At 45.8% G+C, this 17,559-nt stretch overlaps 1 protein-coding gene across 1 annotated transcript in view; it reads right to left on the bottom strand.

Annotated features, from left to right (window-relative positions):
* Positions 1-17,559, bottom strand: part of CDH4 (cadherin 4) — a 1,081,475-nt gene that overhangs the window by 54,009 nt on the left and 1,009,907 nt on the right. The window contains exon 8 of the mRNA XM_048498384.1: positions 13,097-13,282. Within this exon, the coding sequence (XP_048354341.1) occupies positions 13,097-13,282 (186 nt within the window). The remainder of the gene's footprint in view (positions 1-13,096; positions 13,283-17,559) is intronic.

The following is a 17,559-nucleotide window of genomic DNA, read 5'->3' as shown; positions in this document are numbered from 1 at the left end:
ACACCTACATTAAATGGGAACACCAGCCCAGCTCCACAGCATCCTGGACTTCCAGGTTTTCACCACTGCGGAGTGAGGGGTGGCTGGCCACTGGCGCCTCTGCCCCTTCTGCAAGTGTGGTGCCCTTGAGCCTGTGTAACCCCATGCTCAGAATGGGTTGACCCAGAAAGGGGTGGAGACTCAAAGCAGCACGAGGCTGCAGAGCTCATGTAGTTTGGAGGAGACAAGGCTACCAGACTCGGACCTTGGTTGTATAACAAGGTGTTAAGGGCTTCTTTTTGAGTTTGTAATGGGTGAAAGTTCTCCTGGAAACCTTCATCATGGTGAATCCTGTTCATCAAGCCCTTGGAGTCTTCAGGAGCCAACCCACTTGCAAAGAATAATTGGACTTGGCAGTATCAGTAGACTGTAAATATAAGGACTTGAAAATGCAACCTGAACAGGACCTTGAAGTGTGATGTTAAATGTTGATGTTATATGTTATATGTTAAGAAAGTAAACCATTTTGTTTTTAAATTTTGTTGTTGCAAACTCATTCCAAGTTCTGCCCCACAGAACCCACAGATAGAGGTTACACCTGCAGAGGGGACAAAGGCATTGGCGTGGTCCTCTGCCGGTTCCACAGCCCAATTGCACCTCCCATCTGGATTGGGCTGACTGTCTTCCACATGAGGATCTGAACCCACACTTTAGTCCAGTGCTCTAACTGCTATGACACACTGCCTCTCTAAATGTAAGTTCCCCCCCCCCACATTCAGAATTATGACTGCCTCCTACCTGTTATCCGAAATGGGAGAGACCAGAACGTTACTGCTTCAATCTACCATCTCATTCTGCAGAAACAGATTCTAGCTGTTAAAACTCTGCGTCGGCTGTCGATTTATGAGCCAGCCATATTTCCTCCTCTTTGTGGCACAGATGTGCTTCCCCGTTTACTGCAGATGATTTCATTGTGTCTGCAAGAGTTTAGGCACGCTCTTCCTACTGGCTTGGAAATTGTTGGGATGCCGGTTACCTCGTCTTAGCAGGGAAACCACTAAAGCACATAATGCAGATAAATCAGGCGGTGTCTGAGGGCATTTTTTAATAATGTACATTTTTTTTTTTTGGTTCTCAGGACATCTTTTAACTGTCGGGAACAAGCGCTCCTCTTGTCATCATGACAGGAGTCAGGCTGCCAATAATGGAGAATGTCTCTATTTCAAATTCATATCTATAATCCTTGCAGGGTTTGTAATAACTTTTTAGAGAGCCACCTGCCACAGGGTATCTCTTGCTAACATTTGGGGACTCGGCTCGGCCCCTCCTGAACAGGACGAGAGGCTTTCCGTTTCCTCCCCCGCCCCATTTACAAGGCTTGCGAGGGAGATAAGGATCTCATGCCACCAAGGAAATCGCTTTTTACAGAGACGAGGAACAAAATTGAAATTGTACATCATGTGTGCCTCCCAGCGCATGAGCTCGGATGGCAGAGGGGCTTATGCCGGGAACGTGTTTCAGTGACGAGGCTGAAAGATTCTTGCATTTGAATGTGGGCTCCCCCCCCCCTCCAAACGTCCCTTTCAAATTCAGGAATGTTTGGGGATTGTTGAGGTTCTTGGCTGTTCACACAAAGAGCCCGGATGATTGGTGTGGTCAAGAAGTTATGCTCCTTGCAAAGAGCAAAACAAAACAATGCAGACGGAGACCTTCAGCCAAGAGAAAGAGAAGGGCTACAGTCCAGAGGAACCTTCACAACTAACAACGTTTCTGGCAGGGTGTGAGCTTCCACGAGTCACAGCTCACTTCTTCAGATGTCACTTCAGATTACCAAGAGAGAGGAAGATGCATGCACCGAGCAGATGCCAAACATTTGCCATTTGGATTCTAAATAGTGCCCACTGTCCAGTTAAAGGGCCAGAACACTATCAGTTCAGCACTTTTTAAAAACCCAATTCTTTCTCCAAGGAGTACAGGGCAGTATACCCAGATCACTTTCACCTGTTTTCTCCTCACAGCAGCCCTCTGAGTGAGCTTGGGCTGTAATAATATAGAAAGTGACTCTTAAACTATGTTTAGGGTGGCTTTTGAACAGGAGGGCCAAGCTGGGCATGTGTGTGAGTATTGGCTTGTTTTCTAAATGCCTCCACAGTACTGGCTGACACCTTTTCTGGTGCCTGCAAAGTCTTTTTCGGTAGTGGGCGGCCAGGATTTTACCCAGCAAGGCTTCTGATTGGCTACTGGAGATTTGATTGACTGCAGATTTTATAAAAAAAAATGTTGCTTCGGCAACAGCTGCCACCATAGCACAAGATCTGCACTAAGCTCTGGCAGCCATTTTGTTGTGGCCCCCATCCTGCCATGGCAGAAATCCAAATGGGCCCATAAGCTCAAAAAGAGTATGGATCCTTGTTTTAAGGGGTCATTAATGCTCTTTGTGTTGTCTGTTGGCTGCTCCAACTACTGGGGGCAGGGCTGGCCATTGCTCAGCCAATCAAAGATACAGTGCAACCTCGGTTTTCATCGCCCTCGGTTTTCATTTGTTTTGGTTTTCGTCGATTGCCTGGGCGAAAAAGTTGACTTGGATTTCGTCAGTCGCCTTGGTTTTTGTAAATTGCCATCTACTGCTGACCATCAAAATCGCGTCACTAGAGGGCAACCCAGGACTGCAAGGTAGGTGGCCCTATGGTGCCTCGGTTTTTGTCGGTTTCAGTTTTCGCCGGCTCCTGCTGAACGGATTACCTATGAAAACCGAGGTTCCACTGTATAAGAAGAAAAAGAAGAAGAGTTTGGATTGATATCCCCCCTTTCTCTCCTGCAGGAGACTCAAAGGGGCTGACAATCTCCTTGCCCTTCCCCCTTCACAACAAACACCCTGTGAGGTGGGTGGGGCTGAGAGAGCTCCGAGAAGCTGTGACTAGCCCAAGGTCACCCAGCTGGCGTATGTGGGAGTGTACAGGCTAATCTGAATTCCCCAGATAAGCCTCCACAGCTCAGGCGGCAGAGCGGGGAATCAATCCCGGTTCCTCCAGATTAGATACACGAGCTCTTAACCTCCTACGCCACTGCTACCAGTCTTAGAGATCATCTTCTATATGAGTCTATCAGCTGCCAGTTGGGAAGTCATTAACTTTCTGAGAGTGAACACATTAAGTTGGCCTGAATAGAATCAGATTGTTGATCTGTCTGGATCAATATTATCTACTCTGACAGAAGGAGAAAAAGAAGAAGACAAATATTGACAAGTTGGAGAGTGTTCAGAGGAGGGCGACCAAAATGGCCAAAGGTCTGGAATCCATGCCCTATGAGGTGACACTTAGGGAATTGGGTGTGTTTGGTGTGCAGAAGAGAAGGTTAAGGGGTGACGTGATAGCCATGTTTAAATATTTGAAGGAATGTCATGTTGAAGAGGGAGCAAGCTTGTTCTCTGCTGCTCCAGAGACTAGGACAAGATGTAATAGGTTCATGGTACAGGAAAAGAGATTTCACCTAAACATTAGGAAGAACTTCCTGACAGTAATGGCTGTTCAACAGTGGAATACACTGCCTGGGAGTGTGGTGGAGTCTCCTTCTTTGGAGGTTTTAAAACAGAGACTGGATGGTCATCGGTCAGGAATGCATTGATTGTTTCTTCCTGCATCTCAGGGGGTTGGACTGGATGGCTCTATGATTCTAAGAGTTTAGATTTCTACCCCGCTTTTCTCAAAGCAGCTTACAAACTCCTTACTTTCCTCTCCCTATACAACAGATACCTTATCAAGTAGGTACAATAGAACCTCGGTTTTCGTTGATAATCCGTCCGAAAAGAATCGATGAAAACCTAAACCGATGAAAACCGAGGCAAACTCACAACAAACACCCTGTGAGGTGGGTGGGGCTGAGAGAGCTCCGAAGAACTGTGACCAGCCCAAGGTCACCCGGCTGGCGTGTGTTGGAGTGTACAGGCTAATCTGAATTCCCCAGATAAGCCTCCACAGCTCAGGCGGGCAGAGTGGGGAATCAAACCCAGTTCCTCCAGATTAGAGTGCACCTGCTCTTAACCACGACACCACTGCTGCTCTTAACCACTGTGCCACTGGGTCTAGCTCTTGCCTCCCCAGTATCTCTGGGGACCTTTAATTCAACAGGTGAACTAATTTGCATTCCTTTCTGACCCACTAGTTTTGGTAACATCTAGGATCAGTAAGTGTGAACAGCCTTTGGGGTTCAAGAAACAGCTTCTCCATCTTTCGCCACCCCGCTCCCTCTTTCATCCCTGACTTTTGTTTTCTCTGCACGTTCTATTTCTTTTGTTTGTCGTTTGTTTTAAAGTTTTTCTTTCCTTTTCCTTAATCGGATCTACAGCAAGATTTTCAAAATACTGAAGGATCATAAAAGCATTTTTTTTATTATATTCTGAATTGCATTTGGTGTTCCTTCAGTACAACTGGTTATTGATGTAGATGCATTCACCGTTCTATTTTTCCTTCTCTTTTTTTCTGAATTATGTTTTTTTGCAGAAAAAAATAATAAAAATCTATTTTTTTAAAAAAGAAACAAAGCGAGATCAGCCCTAGTTAGTACAAGGAAGTCCAGGGTTACTACACAGTGGCAAGCAATATCAAGTGACTTCTGTTTGCCTCCTGCCTTGAAAACCCTACAGGCTTCCCATAGCTCAGCTGCAGTTTGGCATTCCCCCCCCCCCCCACACACACACCTTACTGAACCAGTGTGGTGTAGTGGTTAAGAGTGGTGGACTCTAATCTGGAGAATTGGGTTTGATTCCCCACTCCTCCACTTGAGCAGCGGAATCTTATCATGTGAGCTGGATTTGTTTCCCTGCTCCTCCACACAAAGCCTGCTGGGTGACTTTGGGCTAGTCACAGTTCTCTCTGAACTCTCCCAGCCCCACCCACCCACCTCACATGATGTCTGTTGTGGGGAAAGGAAAGGAGCTTGAAAGCCACTTTGAGACTCCCTATGGTTGAGAAAAGCAGGGTATCAATCCAAACTCTTCTTCTTCCAACTCATGGAGTATTCAGGGCTAGAGGTTGTGGGGAGGTTGTTGTGGGGAGAGGAAGGGAAAATGAGTTTGTAAGCTGCTTTGAGACTTCTTACATGAGAGAAAGGTGAGGTATAAATCCAAATTCTTCTTCCTCTATGATTATCATGAGGTGCAGATGGGTCATGACAAGAGCAAGGTGCAACTCATTCCCCTTGGTCTATCTTCGAAGTCGTTTCCTTAACATCCCACAAAGTGAGCGTTGTTGGCAGTACTGTCCCAATGCTATGGACTCAATCCCTCATATCCTGCTTTACTGTTCGAGGTATAATGATATTAGAACCGATCTGGGAGCTTTACTCCCTCTAGAATTTATGTTTCTCTCAGACAAACTAAAAATGTCTAAGCTATTGAACAGCCCTAATGTAGAAAAGTCTGAAGCAGTTGCTACATTTTTAATCCATGTTCTGCATGATATATAACAATGATCCTGTTTTTGTACTTGGAATGTATGGAACTTCTGGTTTATGCCTAATAAAGGTTTTTGGATTGGATTGGATTGATTACCATGAGGTTCAGCGGTATGTATTGTCGAAGGCTTTCATGGCCAGAATTGATTATCTGTTAGGTTGTGTGGTAGGTCATGTGGTCTGGTAGACCACAATCACACAGCCCAACAAACCCACAATAGCCATCCAGGAGCATGTTTGGAAAGCATATAAAATGGCCGCCTTACTAAAACTAAATAGGCCTCTATGTCCGGACAGTGCCTCAGTGAGACACTTCCTTGGAATTTTTTTTGTATATCGTTTTAAGTTCCAGGAAGGAAGAGAAGGCTGTAAATTAGTAAACACCACAGATACCGTGCTTCGAACGCCGAAAGCACTCAGGAAATGCTGAGCACGATTATTAATTAAACGCTTGATCAACTAACAATTACAGGCCTCCTCTTAGTTGTAGCCATCACAAACAAAATCCTTCCTCGTTGAGAAATCTCTCTCTGCGTGTGTTTATATAAAGAGGGACAATTTTCGTCTCCCCCGAGGACCGCTTTTAATCAGAAGCGGCTTCTATCCGTTCTCCCTGCCGAAAAGTCATCCGGTTTGACAAGCCTGCAGAACGCGGGCCGTACGGGCCGATCAGGTGAGGTTATCTACAGAAAGACTCGCAATGTAATTTCAAGCTTTGTGTCTGAGGTGACATGATCCGATTTTCCGTGCGGCTCTTTGCATTGTTATTGCCCGTGGTTACCCAGCAAGGCAAGGCAGAACCCAGCACAATTTTCTGTCTTGAAAAATCTGTCCCTCTTTTTGGCAGGCACAGCTGAATAAAGGATAGCTCATTACGCGGATGTCCTTGTGCTAAGACACACACACTCGAAAACAAACAAACACGCACCAATTCCTCCTTCTCCCCGTGTCCTCCCTTTGCCTCGTCTCTGATGTTGCCTTAAACTTGCTCTCGTGACATTTCAGGTTTTGCTAGGTGAGGGGCAAATGGTCACCTTTTGAAAAGGGATTTTTAAAAGAGGGATGTAATTTCTGTGTTTTCTGCTCCTGATGGAGGAAAAACAAGTTTAATGCTTTTGTTGTCGAGGTTGGGAAAATGCCTCCCTCAGCCTAGAGAATGTTTCTTCACTGTTAAACCAACGGTAGGATGTCAAATCACCATTAGAGAAGAACAGAATAGAAACAGGTAGAGCAATTCTTAACTCCTTATGTGCATGTGTAACCCCCATGCTCAGAATGGGTTGACCCAGAAAGGGGTGGAGACTCAAAGCAGCAGAAGGCTGCAGAGCTAGTTTGGAGGAGACAAGGCTACCAGACTCCAACCTTGATTTGTGTAAGCCCTTAACACCTTGTTAAGGGTTTTTTTGTGTGTTTGTAATGGGTGAGAGTTCTTCTGGAAACCTTCATCATGTTGAATCCTGCTCACCAAGCCCTTGGAGTCTTCAGGAGCCAACCCACTTGCAAAGAAGAATTGGACTTGGCATTACAAGACTGTAACTAGAAGGACTTGAAAATGCAAACCTGAACAGGACCTGAAGTGTGGATGTTGAAATGGCTTTGATGTTTTGAATGCTTGTATGCTCAGAGAAAGTAAACCATTTTGTTTTTAAAAATTGTTGTTGCAAACTCATTCCAACTTCTGCCCCACAGAACCCACAAGCTGAGGTTACACATGCAAGCTTGAAAGTTACACAACATTCCTCATTAGGTCCAACCTAAGGTATTGCCTCCTGAGTCTAACCAATGACACACTGGATGCCAGGTCAGAAAAAGCTGTGATAAAAGGTCTTGATTCAGTTGGGGGTGGGGGGGCGGAGGGAGGAAAAGGGGAGGTTAATTCTCTTAGGTTGCTCCCGAGCACCTGGACTCTTAAGTCTTATTTGTATTTGGAAAACAATGGGAAGATCTAATCCCAGGGCCTCATCTGGTTAGATCCCGAGGCTGTAATCCTATGCACATCCCGAGGCTGTAATCCTATGCACAGAATCCCTCCTTCTGTGGGTTCTGTGGGGCAGAACCTGGAATGAGTTGCAAAGAACCAAATTTAAACAACAAAATGGTTTACTTTCTTTACAATTAACACTTTTAAAACATCAACATTTAACGTTACAATTCAAGGTCCTGTTCAGGTTGCATTTCAAGTCCTTCTATTTACAGTCTACTGATATTGCCAAGTCCAAATCTTCTTTGCAAGTTGGCTGGCTCCTGAAGAATCCAAGGGCTTGATGAACAGGTTGCAACATGATGAAGGTCTCCAGGAGAACTCTCACCCATTACAACCACAAAAGAAACCCTGAAACAATAAACTCCAACATTTACAACACAGCAAAACAACAACTACCTTCCCAGTAGTTCCCAACAATATTGAAATTACCTTAACAAGGTGTTAAGGGCTTATAGAAATCAAGGTCAGAGTCTGGTAGCCTTGTTCTTCTGCAAAAGAGCTCTTTCAGCCTCTCTGCTGCTCCGAGTCTCCACCCCTTACTGGGTCAACCCATTCTGGGCCAACCCATTCTGGGCATGGGGGTTACACACACTTACTGGGAAATAAGTCCATTGAAAAAACAGGCTTTCCCCCCATGCAGTCAATCTAAAGTGAGATTTTCCATTGGAACAACAGTTTTCAGTACAGGGTGGCAAGCTTGATGAAGAATTTTGTACAGTTCAAACGCTACCATCCTTCCTCATTAAACTGCTCCAAAAGTAATGTTATCTTACTCCCAAACATATGTTAATAGCATGAATACAAAGAGTACAGTGGGGTTGATTGATAGATTGTGGTAGACTTGCAAATGGGTTAATAGGCTGTTATCCGTGATGTGGAGGTGTATTTAATGGAAGATTCCTTTTTAGATTAGGAATTAGATCTAGAAGATGGGTCCTCGGGCAAGGCGAAATTCTGCTATTTTCTTTGTAAAGCGTTTAGGAGTATTTGGGCCAGAGTCCCTAATTTACTACATGAGGAACCATTCATGCATTAGGTTAAGATGATATTTTCTGTTACAGAGTTGCCAGGCCTCCCACTAAGGCAGGAAGAAAATAAGCAACAACAACAAAAAAAATCACCGTCAGGCTGGTGGGATGTCATTATTACGCTAAACTCAGAAGTGATATTAGTCCTCTCTAGGAATCAGCAGAAACTCTATGGTAAAAATCATATAATTTTTCTGCAGTTCCTAGAGAGGAGTGACATCACTTCCAGGTTTTCCACGTAACTGATATATTTTTGCCAAATGGTGCCCTTCCATGTTTCTCCCACACTTTCACTGGTTGCTAGGCCCCTCCCCTCCACTGGTTGCCAGACCAATAATATGGTACCTGGTGATGTTAAAAGGCCCAGCCAAAGGACAAGCTCACAGGACACTCTTGGAGTTCCTATACAGCCTAGTTGTCTAGATTTGTTTTAACTCTGCACATGCCATATAGTCTCTGTCAGGGGCATTAGCTGGCCTGATTTTCTAACTTTCATAGATTAAAAACCTTTCGACCACAAAAGGGCTATAACTCAGGGCAGAGTGTATGTCTGTAATCCTAAAGCTTCAGACTTTCAAACACTGCGTCTCTCAAGAAACATGGGTAGAGATTCTAGAGCAGGGGTAGGGAACCTTTAACACTCAAAGAGCCATTTGGACCCGTTTTCCACGGGAAAAGAAAACACTTGGAGCCACAAATAATTTTTGACATTTAAAATAAAGATAACACTATATATATAGGGTTTTTAAAACCTTTTTACTCCACTCATTCACAAGGAGAAGCGTGGATGTGCCTCACTCTGCCACCTGCTGCAGGGCTGAGGCAAGGATGAAGCTGGGCGGAAAGCCTCCCGGCTTCCAATGGGGGGGGGGCTGGGCAAGAGGGGAAAGCTCCTCGCAGCTTGTGAGGCCCAGCCGACTGCAGAAAGTTAGTCGCCTGCCCTGCACATGCCTGCAGAGGCGGGTGCAAGGATGAGGAGCTGGAGCCACAGTGCAAGGGCAGAAGAGCCGCATACGGCTCTCGAGCCGCAGGTTCCCTACCCCTGTTCTAGAGAAAGACACTATATTTGCCAGTCTCCAGGTGAGACCTGTTGGTCTCACAGAGTTACAACTGATCTCCATAATACAGAGGCCAATTCCCCTGAACAAAATGGCTGCTTTGAGGGGTGCCGCAGAGATGGCCTTATATTTTGCTAAGGTCCCTCCCCTCCCCCTCCCCAAAACTTGCCTTCACAAGGCTCCATCCCTAAATCTCCAGGAATTTCCCAGCTCAGAGTTGGACTTCCTGATCTAGTTGCCGCCAGTCAGAATGGATTTGGGTCTGGTTTTGTAGTAGTAACCAAGAGCAGACACAACACAACCGGTAGTCAGTGCAGCATGGAATGCATGTGATCTGCTTAATTAGCAAACAATTAGCATAGTATGCAAATCAGGGCCTCCAGAAACAAAGAGGACTGTATTAGAAGACGGCAAGCTTCTCCCCCCCCTCAAGCACTACAACCTCCATTTTGACGGCGTGTTTCTATTATTCCTTAACTCTGTGTGTTAGATGCCCTGGTAGTTAGTTAGTTACCAGGGAACGTTCTTTCCTCTCCATGAACGCTTCCTTTCACATTAGACTGCTCTTTTCAACCTTAAGCTCTCGCAAGACTGTGGTATTTTGAATTGTTTTTGCAGTTCCGGGAAGGTCAAGTTTTTCAAAAGGCTGAAAACGCTTTGTTCCCGGCAACACACAACCAGAAACAAAGAATCACAGGACATATTGAGTCGGTTCTTGCTGATCAGAGAGGACTATTCATACATTCTTTCTTGTCTTGGTAGACGGTGGGAAACAGCTGTAGGAATCTTATCGCTAACTGATCTGCTCGAAGGCGAAGGGATGCTGTTGTGTTCTCTCTGGCGGCCTGTAATAATGCCTGTGAAGTTTCTGGCAGTCCACAAATCTCCTCACGTGGACAGTAGGGAACCTTGCAATAAAAGGAGTGGCCGGACAGCACTCTGTGTGACTTGCCCTGTTCCCGTTGCCCCTCCTTTACTCTGGAGAAATATCGTTGTCTTTGAAGTAAAGGAGAAACGATAGCCACTATGTTGTGTGTGTGTTAAGCTGTCCCTTCAAAATGGCAGAGCTGAGCTTCAAATTCTCCTCACTTTTGAGCTGTTCAAAGGGCTTTTCCCTCTTCCCCGCTGAGGGGCATGGCAGTGCCACAGTGTAGATTGGTACAGAAGGAGAACATGAAGGGAAAGGTTTCTTGGCTGCGAAAGGGAAAGGGGTCCTTGAGAAACAAGCATCAAGATTTATCCTTTTCTCCACAGGTGAAGGCGAAAAAGGCGATGTGAATTAGCCGCAATGGGCACCGTGAAAGCAATGCTCAGCGAAGACCAAGGCAAAAACTGCGGGAGTTTTTGACCTTAGCTGCTCCAGCGCTTTCAACCGAAGTCTCCAAAAATCTGCGCTCCTCACCCCATAAGGCAAATGGTCAATCTTTATCTAGACAGAAGAATCATGACGTTCTCCAGATAACATGGACTACACAGTTCCGAGTCAACCCCTGCCAGCATCATGCTGGCAAGGTACCATGATAGAACTCGTAGTCCATAACTTTATCTGGAGGGCCGCGAAGTTTGGATGACTCTGTGCTTTAACGCATATTCTGTTTTCTTACACGTAGCAGTCAGAAACGATATGCGGATTCTCTCTTTTTCACATTTCCCCCCTCACAAAATAACTTGCGAGAGTGATTAAGGCTGAGAGATTGTGACTGGCATCACACCTGAGGTGTATTTATTTAACACAGTGTTTTATTATGAGCCTGTAGTTGCGCTCCTTTAGTCTCTCTCCATGTTGGTAGACTTTGTGTGTCCAGGCTTCTCTCTCTGTTGACAATAAACTGAGCTGCTGTTTGTATGAAGATGCCTGAATGTTATCTTCTGTGCTACAGCTAAAGGACATTACATTAGTTATGAAGGGAATGGTTTGTGGTTTTCATTCTTTCCCTCTGCACTGGAACTGAAAAGGAAACGTGTGGTTCCCGTCAAAGTGTCAACTCCAGTGCGTATTCCTTTGCCCTCTGCAACAAAGTGCCATGCTTGCAGGACTTGATGTGGCCATAACATCATGATGTGATGCAAAGTTTTATCACAGAGTGATAGAGTCAAACTATGAGAAAAGGCATTCCACCTAAACACTAGGAAGAACTTTGTGAGAGTAAGGGCTGTTCTGACAATGCTGCCTCGGAGGGCGGTGGAGTTTCCTTATTTGGAAGTTTTAAACAGAGGCTGAATACGCAGCTGTTGGGCGTTCTTTGATTGTGTGTTCCTGCATGGCAGGGGGTTGGACTGGGTGGCCCTTGGGGTCTCTTCCAACTCTATGATTCTAAACATTCTAAGGCCCCAAATCATCCAGTGAACTTCCATGGCAGAGCAGGGATCTGGGGTTTCTATCCTCTACCCTACGCTGGCCCTCTGTTATTTGAAGAAGCTACTCTAGACTAGTGGAGTAGCTTTGCATACTTTGCACTATGAGCCACCAAATTCTTGGCCCAAAAAAAGCTGGTCTGCAGTTAATCACATTTGCATATATTAAAATAATGCACAGTGCAATCCAGAACAGACTGACTCCCGCCCATTGACTTCGTTGTTCTAGATTGCACTGTTGTTCTGTCAAATGGTTCTCCTTTTATTCTCTAAGGTTCTTCTCTATTTTATCCTCACAACAACCCTTCTAGGTGCAGAGATTAATTTCACGAGTGACTCAGTATTTGAAGCCAAGTATTCCCTGCCATGGTGTAATACTGTAACCACTATATTATACTGCTTCTCTGTCTAGTCTTTTTCTTGTTAACCATTGGGTGGTGCCAAAACTATGAAAAAGGACTGAAGTGCCACCTTGACCAAAGGCATCCCACTTAGTTTTCCTTCTGGCTTCACCAGGCCTAGCACACACAGTTTCAAAACTATCTTTGCAGGCTGAAGAAGAAGAAGAAGAAGAAGAAGAAGAAGAAGAAGAAGAAGAAGAAGAAGAAGAAGAAGAAGAAGAAGAAGAAGAAGAAGAAGAAGAAGAAGAAGAAGAAGAAGAAGAAGAAGAAGAAGAAGAAGAGGAGGAGGAGCAGGAGGAGCAGGAGCAGGAGCAGGAGCAGGAGTTGGAGGAGTTTTGGATTTATATCTCCCTTTCTCTCCTGTAAGGAGACTCAAAGGGACTTACAATCTCCTTTCCCCCCTCACAACAAACAGCCTGTGAGGTAGGTGGGGCTGAGAATGCTCCAAAGAACTGTGATTAGCCCAGGGTCACCCAGCTGGCATGTGTTGGAGTGCACAAGCTAATCTGATTAGCCTCCACAGCTCAAGTGTCAGAGCGGGGAATCAAACCCGGTTCTCCAGATTAGTGTTCACCTGCTCTTAACCACTACACCACACTGGCTCTCAGCTAACTAACATGGAAACCAAGATCCTGATGCTTCTGGATATTATAGTGAACTGAGTTAAGAAGATGTGCTTCCAGTCGAACCAGGGGAGGATCCCAATACAAGGAGTGAGACTTGATTACTTTTTGGATCTGGGATAATCTAATTTGGTCTGGCAGACTCCTTTGCAGGGTCACTTTCTCCCAGAGCTTGTCTGCTAGAGCCCCAAACAAGTTGAAAAGAATGAGAACATACCCTCACAACTGTAACCAAGCCTTCATTTGTGACAGGATCGGTCCTGATGGTGAAATGACCCGAGGGGTCCCCGCTGATAATCCGGTAAACGGCATTCCAGTTTGGCGAATGTGGCTGGTCTCTGTCCAACACCGTCAAATTAGCAACCACAACTTCCACTCGGTTTTCAGGAACTTCACCTGAAAACTGAAAATTGAAAAGCAAAGTCTGTTAGAATTGCAGCATATTTAATGGCAAAAAGGTACAGGCACTCTCCCGTACAAGCACTGGATCAATATTGACCCATGGGGTGACATCACAATACAACGTTTAATAGGTTGCATATGTTTACTGGGTGGTTTGCCATTGTCATCTCCAGTCATCTACAGTTTATCCCCACTGTTGGGGTGAGCCAGCTTAACCCAGCAGAGCCTCAGACAGAGCACAGGGATGCCTGCGCCATCTGTTGCCCTCTGGGCAGGTGAGCTCACCTGTCACAAGACCCCCATGACTCATGGTCTTGGGATGCCCTGGACAAAGGGACAAAAGGTACATACCCCCAGGTATGGATTAGACCCAGACAGGAACGTTTCTTCCCGCATGTACGTAGCCCCTATGAGTCATGTACTGTATAATATTCTCCCGCTCTCCCGCCCCCTTTGAAAACCCTAATAAAAGGTGCCAGGGACCAGAGCTTGGCAGATTAGCCTGCAACCTGCAGGATTAGCTATAGATTGACCTGCCACTTCAGTTTCTCTCCACCCGGATCCTGATATTGCTGCAAGGCCTCGCCTATTCCCTTTGCCTCTAACGTAACGTTTAATTGCACTTCCCACCAAGTGGGATATTCATTTTACTGACCTCGGAAGGATGGAAGGCTGAGTCAACCTTGAGCTGGCTACCTGAAAACGACTTCTGTTGGGATTGAACTCAGGTCATGAGCAGTACTGCTAAGTGCCATGGAGAATGAAGAAAGCACAGACCCTGAGTGAGAGCAGCACTATCAAGCGCTTCCTGTGATAGTCCTTTTTATTCATTACCCTGTATTTACTCACAGGAATATGACCCTGAATGGAAGACGCTCTCTAGTTTTGATGATCTCTATGGTTTTACCCACAGGTGACATAAGAACATAAGAACAAGCCAGCTGGATCAGACCAGAGTCCATCTAGTCCCGCTCTCTGCTACTCGCAGTGTCCTACCAGGTGCCATTGGGAGCTCACCTGCAGGATGTGAAAGCAATGGCCTTCTGCGGCTGTTGCTTCCGAGCACCTGGACTGTTAAGGCATTTGCAATCTCAGATCAAAGAGGATCAAGATTGGTAGCCATAAATCGACTTCTCCCCCATAAATCTATCCAAGCCCCTTTTAAAGCTATCCAGGTTAGTGGCCATCGCCACCTCCTGTGGCAGCATATTCCAAACACCAATCACAAGTTGCGTGAAGAAGTGTTTCCTTTTATTAGTCCTAATTCTTCCCCATCTCCAACACTCTATGATTTTGCCATTCTTTACAGTAAAACCAGGTTTTTGCTGGAAATGATGTCAAGGCTGGAAGGCAGCTGCAGGAGATCACCTACCATAGCCTAATTCACGAGAATGAGTTTGCATCTGGAATTGGGGAAGGGGAATAGCTTGAGAAATAGTTGTTTTGAATGGAAAGCAGGGAAAGGGTTAAGTGCTCAACATCGCTGTTTCTGAGCCAGCACAGTACAGTGGTTAGAAGCAGCAGACTCTAATCTGGAGAACGGGGTTTTATTCCCCACTTGGAAGTTGCCTTGAGTCTCCTTGCAGGAGAGAAAGGCAGGGTATAAATCCAAACTCTTCTTTCTCTGAATCAGATGTGTTTTCGCACTCCTACATTCCTGCTTGATGACCTTGGGTCAGTCACAGTTCTTCAGAACACTCTCAGCCCCACCTACCACTATTATGGAAAGATAGGTTAACTCGTGGGAGCCTCCAGATGTTATGGACCTGGTTCGACTTTCATCCCCTGCCAGCATCATATGCTGGCAGTAGGGATGAGGGTTCAGAAGTCCATAACATCTGGAGGGCCACTTCCGAATTATTATGACACTCCAGACATAAGGTGTCTGTTGTGGGGAGATGAAGGGAAAGGAGCTTGTAAGCCACCTTGAGCCTCCTTACAGGAGAGAAAAGTGGGCTATAAATTCAAACTCTTATTTCTCTTCTCCTCGCCCCTCCGCCCCACACACACACAATACAATGAGCAGAACGGAACACAGTATTCCAAAGGAGGCCACACCACACTTTTACACATGGGCGATACAATCTTGGCAATTTTATTTTCAATTCCTTTCGTAATAAACCCTAGCATGGAATTTGCCTTATTCACCACTGCCACATAAGTGAGTCAACTTTTCTTCATGGGTCGAATCCCCACTTGAAATTTGCACACAGATCCAAACCTGTTCGTTGTGAAACTGTGTCCTCTTCATTGGAGTTTCTCCCTCGCCACCCCAGCGAGCACACAGCAGACACACCCGGTTGCAGAACTCTTAGCAATCCCCATTACCAGGCAAGTTTGCTTCACTGGTCTCCCCTGATTGGCTGGTATTCCTTGATGGGGCAGGACCTTTTCCCACTGCGGAAACGTACATTGTAGGGGCGTGATCAAAAAACCAACGTGTAAAAGTTTAACGTTTAACTGTTTAACTGTGCAAACAGTTAATCGCTATCTGTGTCATCCATTAACGATTCAAAGTTACACGTTTGACTGTTTAACATTTGCGTCCCCTTCTGCTGGCTGATCGCAAAGTGCCGGAACGAAACCAAAGGAAAGTTAGTTGTAAAGCGGCTAAAGATCGCATAAAGCGCTTCGACTGGTTGCTGCCAGGTTCTCGCCACACTCCCAGAAGGCGGGAACGAGGGTCCAGGGTTTCAACCTCCTCATCCCTCCTCCTCGGATCAGCTCTTGAACTGGTAAGTTAATACGGGTCTATGCCACTTTGCAAACTAGAACCTGCCGAACGTGGATTAACGGGGAGAACGAGAGCCAGGAAATAGTATCTGCCATGCAAGCAGTGGGGAGGCCGTCCCTCAAACCTGGTTAGTTTGTGTTCTGAAACCTGGCTAAGACGGTAGTGGGGATTCGACCATGATGTCCTCTACAATCCCAAGACCTCGTAGTCACCACCTGCAAGACAATCTGTGCTTTTCTGTGGATTTATTTATTTCTTCTGTGATTCAGAATAGTGTTCAGCTCTTTGGTGAATATGTGCTAAGCATATCAAGGCTTCCAAGTGAAAACTATGGTCTTGCATCCCGTGCTTCACTCAGAAAGAGGTTATTTGTATGAAGCCAGCAATGCCGGATTTTCAGGTGCTTTACCTGCAGCTATAACATGGCTGACAGGTGTGTGTAAAGTGTGTTTTAGTTCCACTTTGTCAGGAAGTCACACTAACCTGTGAAATCACACATCTGATGTTTTTTTCCCACCCTCTCTTGTTTCAATTAACAGCACTAAAAACCAGAATAGCAATAATAATAATAATGCAGAAGCAATAAATCCCCCACAATGTGTTTGTTTGCTAAACTGTAATACAAAAGAAGAGAAGAGTTTGGATTTATACCTCACCTTTCCTTCTGGTAAGGAGTCTCAAAGTGGCTTACAAACTCCTTCCATTCCTCTCCGCACAACAGACACCTTGTGAGGTAGGTGGGGCTGTGAGAGTTCTGAGAGAAGTGTGACTAGCCCAAGGTAGGTGCGGGGAAACAAATCCAGTTCACCAGATCAGAGTCCGCTGTTCATGTGGAGGAGTGAGGAGTCCAACCCGGTTCTCCAGATTAGAGTCCACCACTCTTAACCATTGCACCACACTTGCTGAAACAAATGCAGATGGCAACCAAGATGATGAAGGGGTTGGAGCACCTTTCCCATTAGGAAATGCTAATGGGGATGAAATAAATTCATGGAGGATAGATCCATTAGTGGCTACTCTTGGTGATGAAAGGGAATGTCTATATTCAGAAGTAAACCTCTGAACACCAATGCTAGGAAGCAATGCAAAGGGCAGGCCATTTGCCTCTATGCCCTGCTGCTGGCTCTCCAGGGCAAGCCACTGTGTGAGAGAGGATGCTGGACTAGGTGGGCCACTGTTCTGATATAATGGCCACTAACCTGGATAGCTTTAAAAAGGGCTTGGACAGATTTAAGGAGCAGAAGTCGATTTTTGGCTACCAATCTTGATCCTTTTTGATCTCAGATTGCAAATGCCTTAGCAGACCAGGTGCTCAGGAGCAGCAGCAGCAGCAGAAGGCCATTGCTTTCACATCCTGCAGGTGAGCTCCCAAAGGCACATGGTGGGCCACTGCGAGTAGCAGAGTGCTGGACTAGATGGACTCTGGTCTGATCCAGCAGGCTAGTTCTTATGTTCTTATGTTCTTAATGGTGTGATACATGCCGGCAACCTCCTTTGGAGCTCGCCTTGGATCTGGTGCTGCAAGGGAAGAGGGCAGTGGTGTA

This window comes from Sphaerodactylus townsendi, linkage group LG05 (genome assembly GCF_021028975.2).
Source record: "Sphaerodactylus townsendi isolate TG3544 linkage group LG05, MPM_Stown_v2.3, whole genome shotgun sequence".
Taxonomy (NCBI): domain Eukaryota; kingdom Metazoa; phylum Chordata; class Lepidosauria; order Squamata; family Sphaerodactylidae; genus Sphaerodactylus; species Sphaerodactylus townsendi.
Note: the sequence above shows the minus strand (reverse complement) of the source record. Positions and strands in the feature narration are given on the sequence as shown.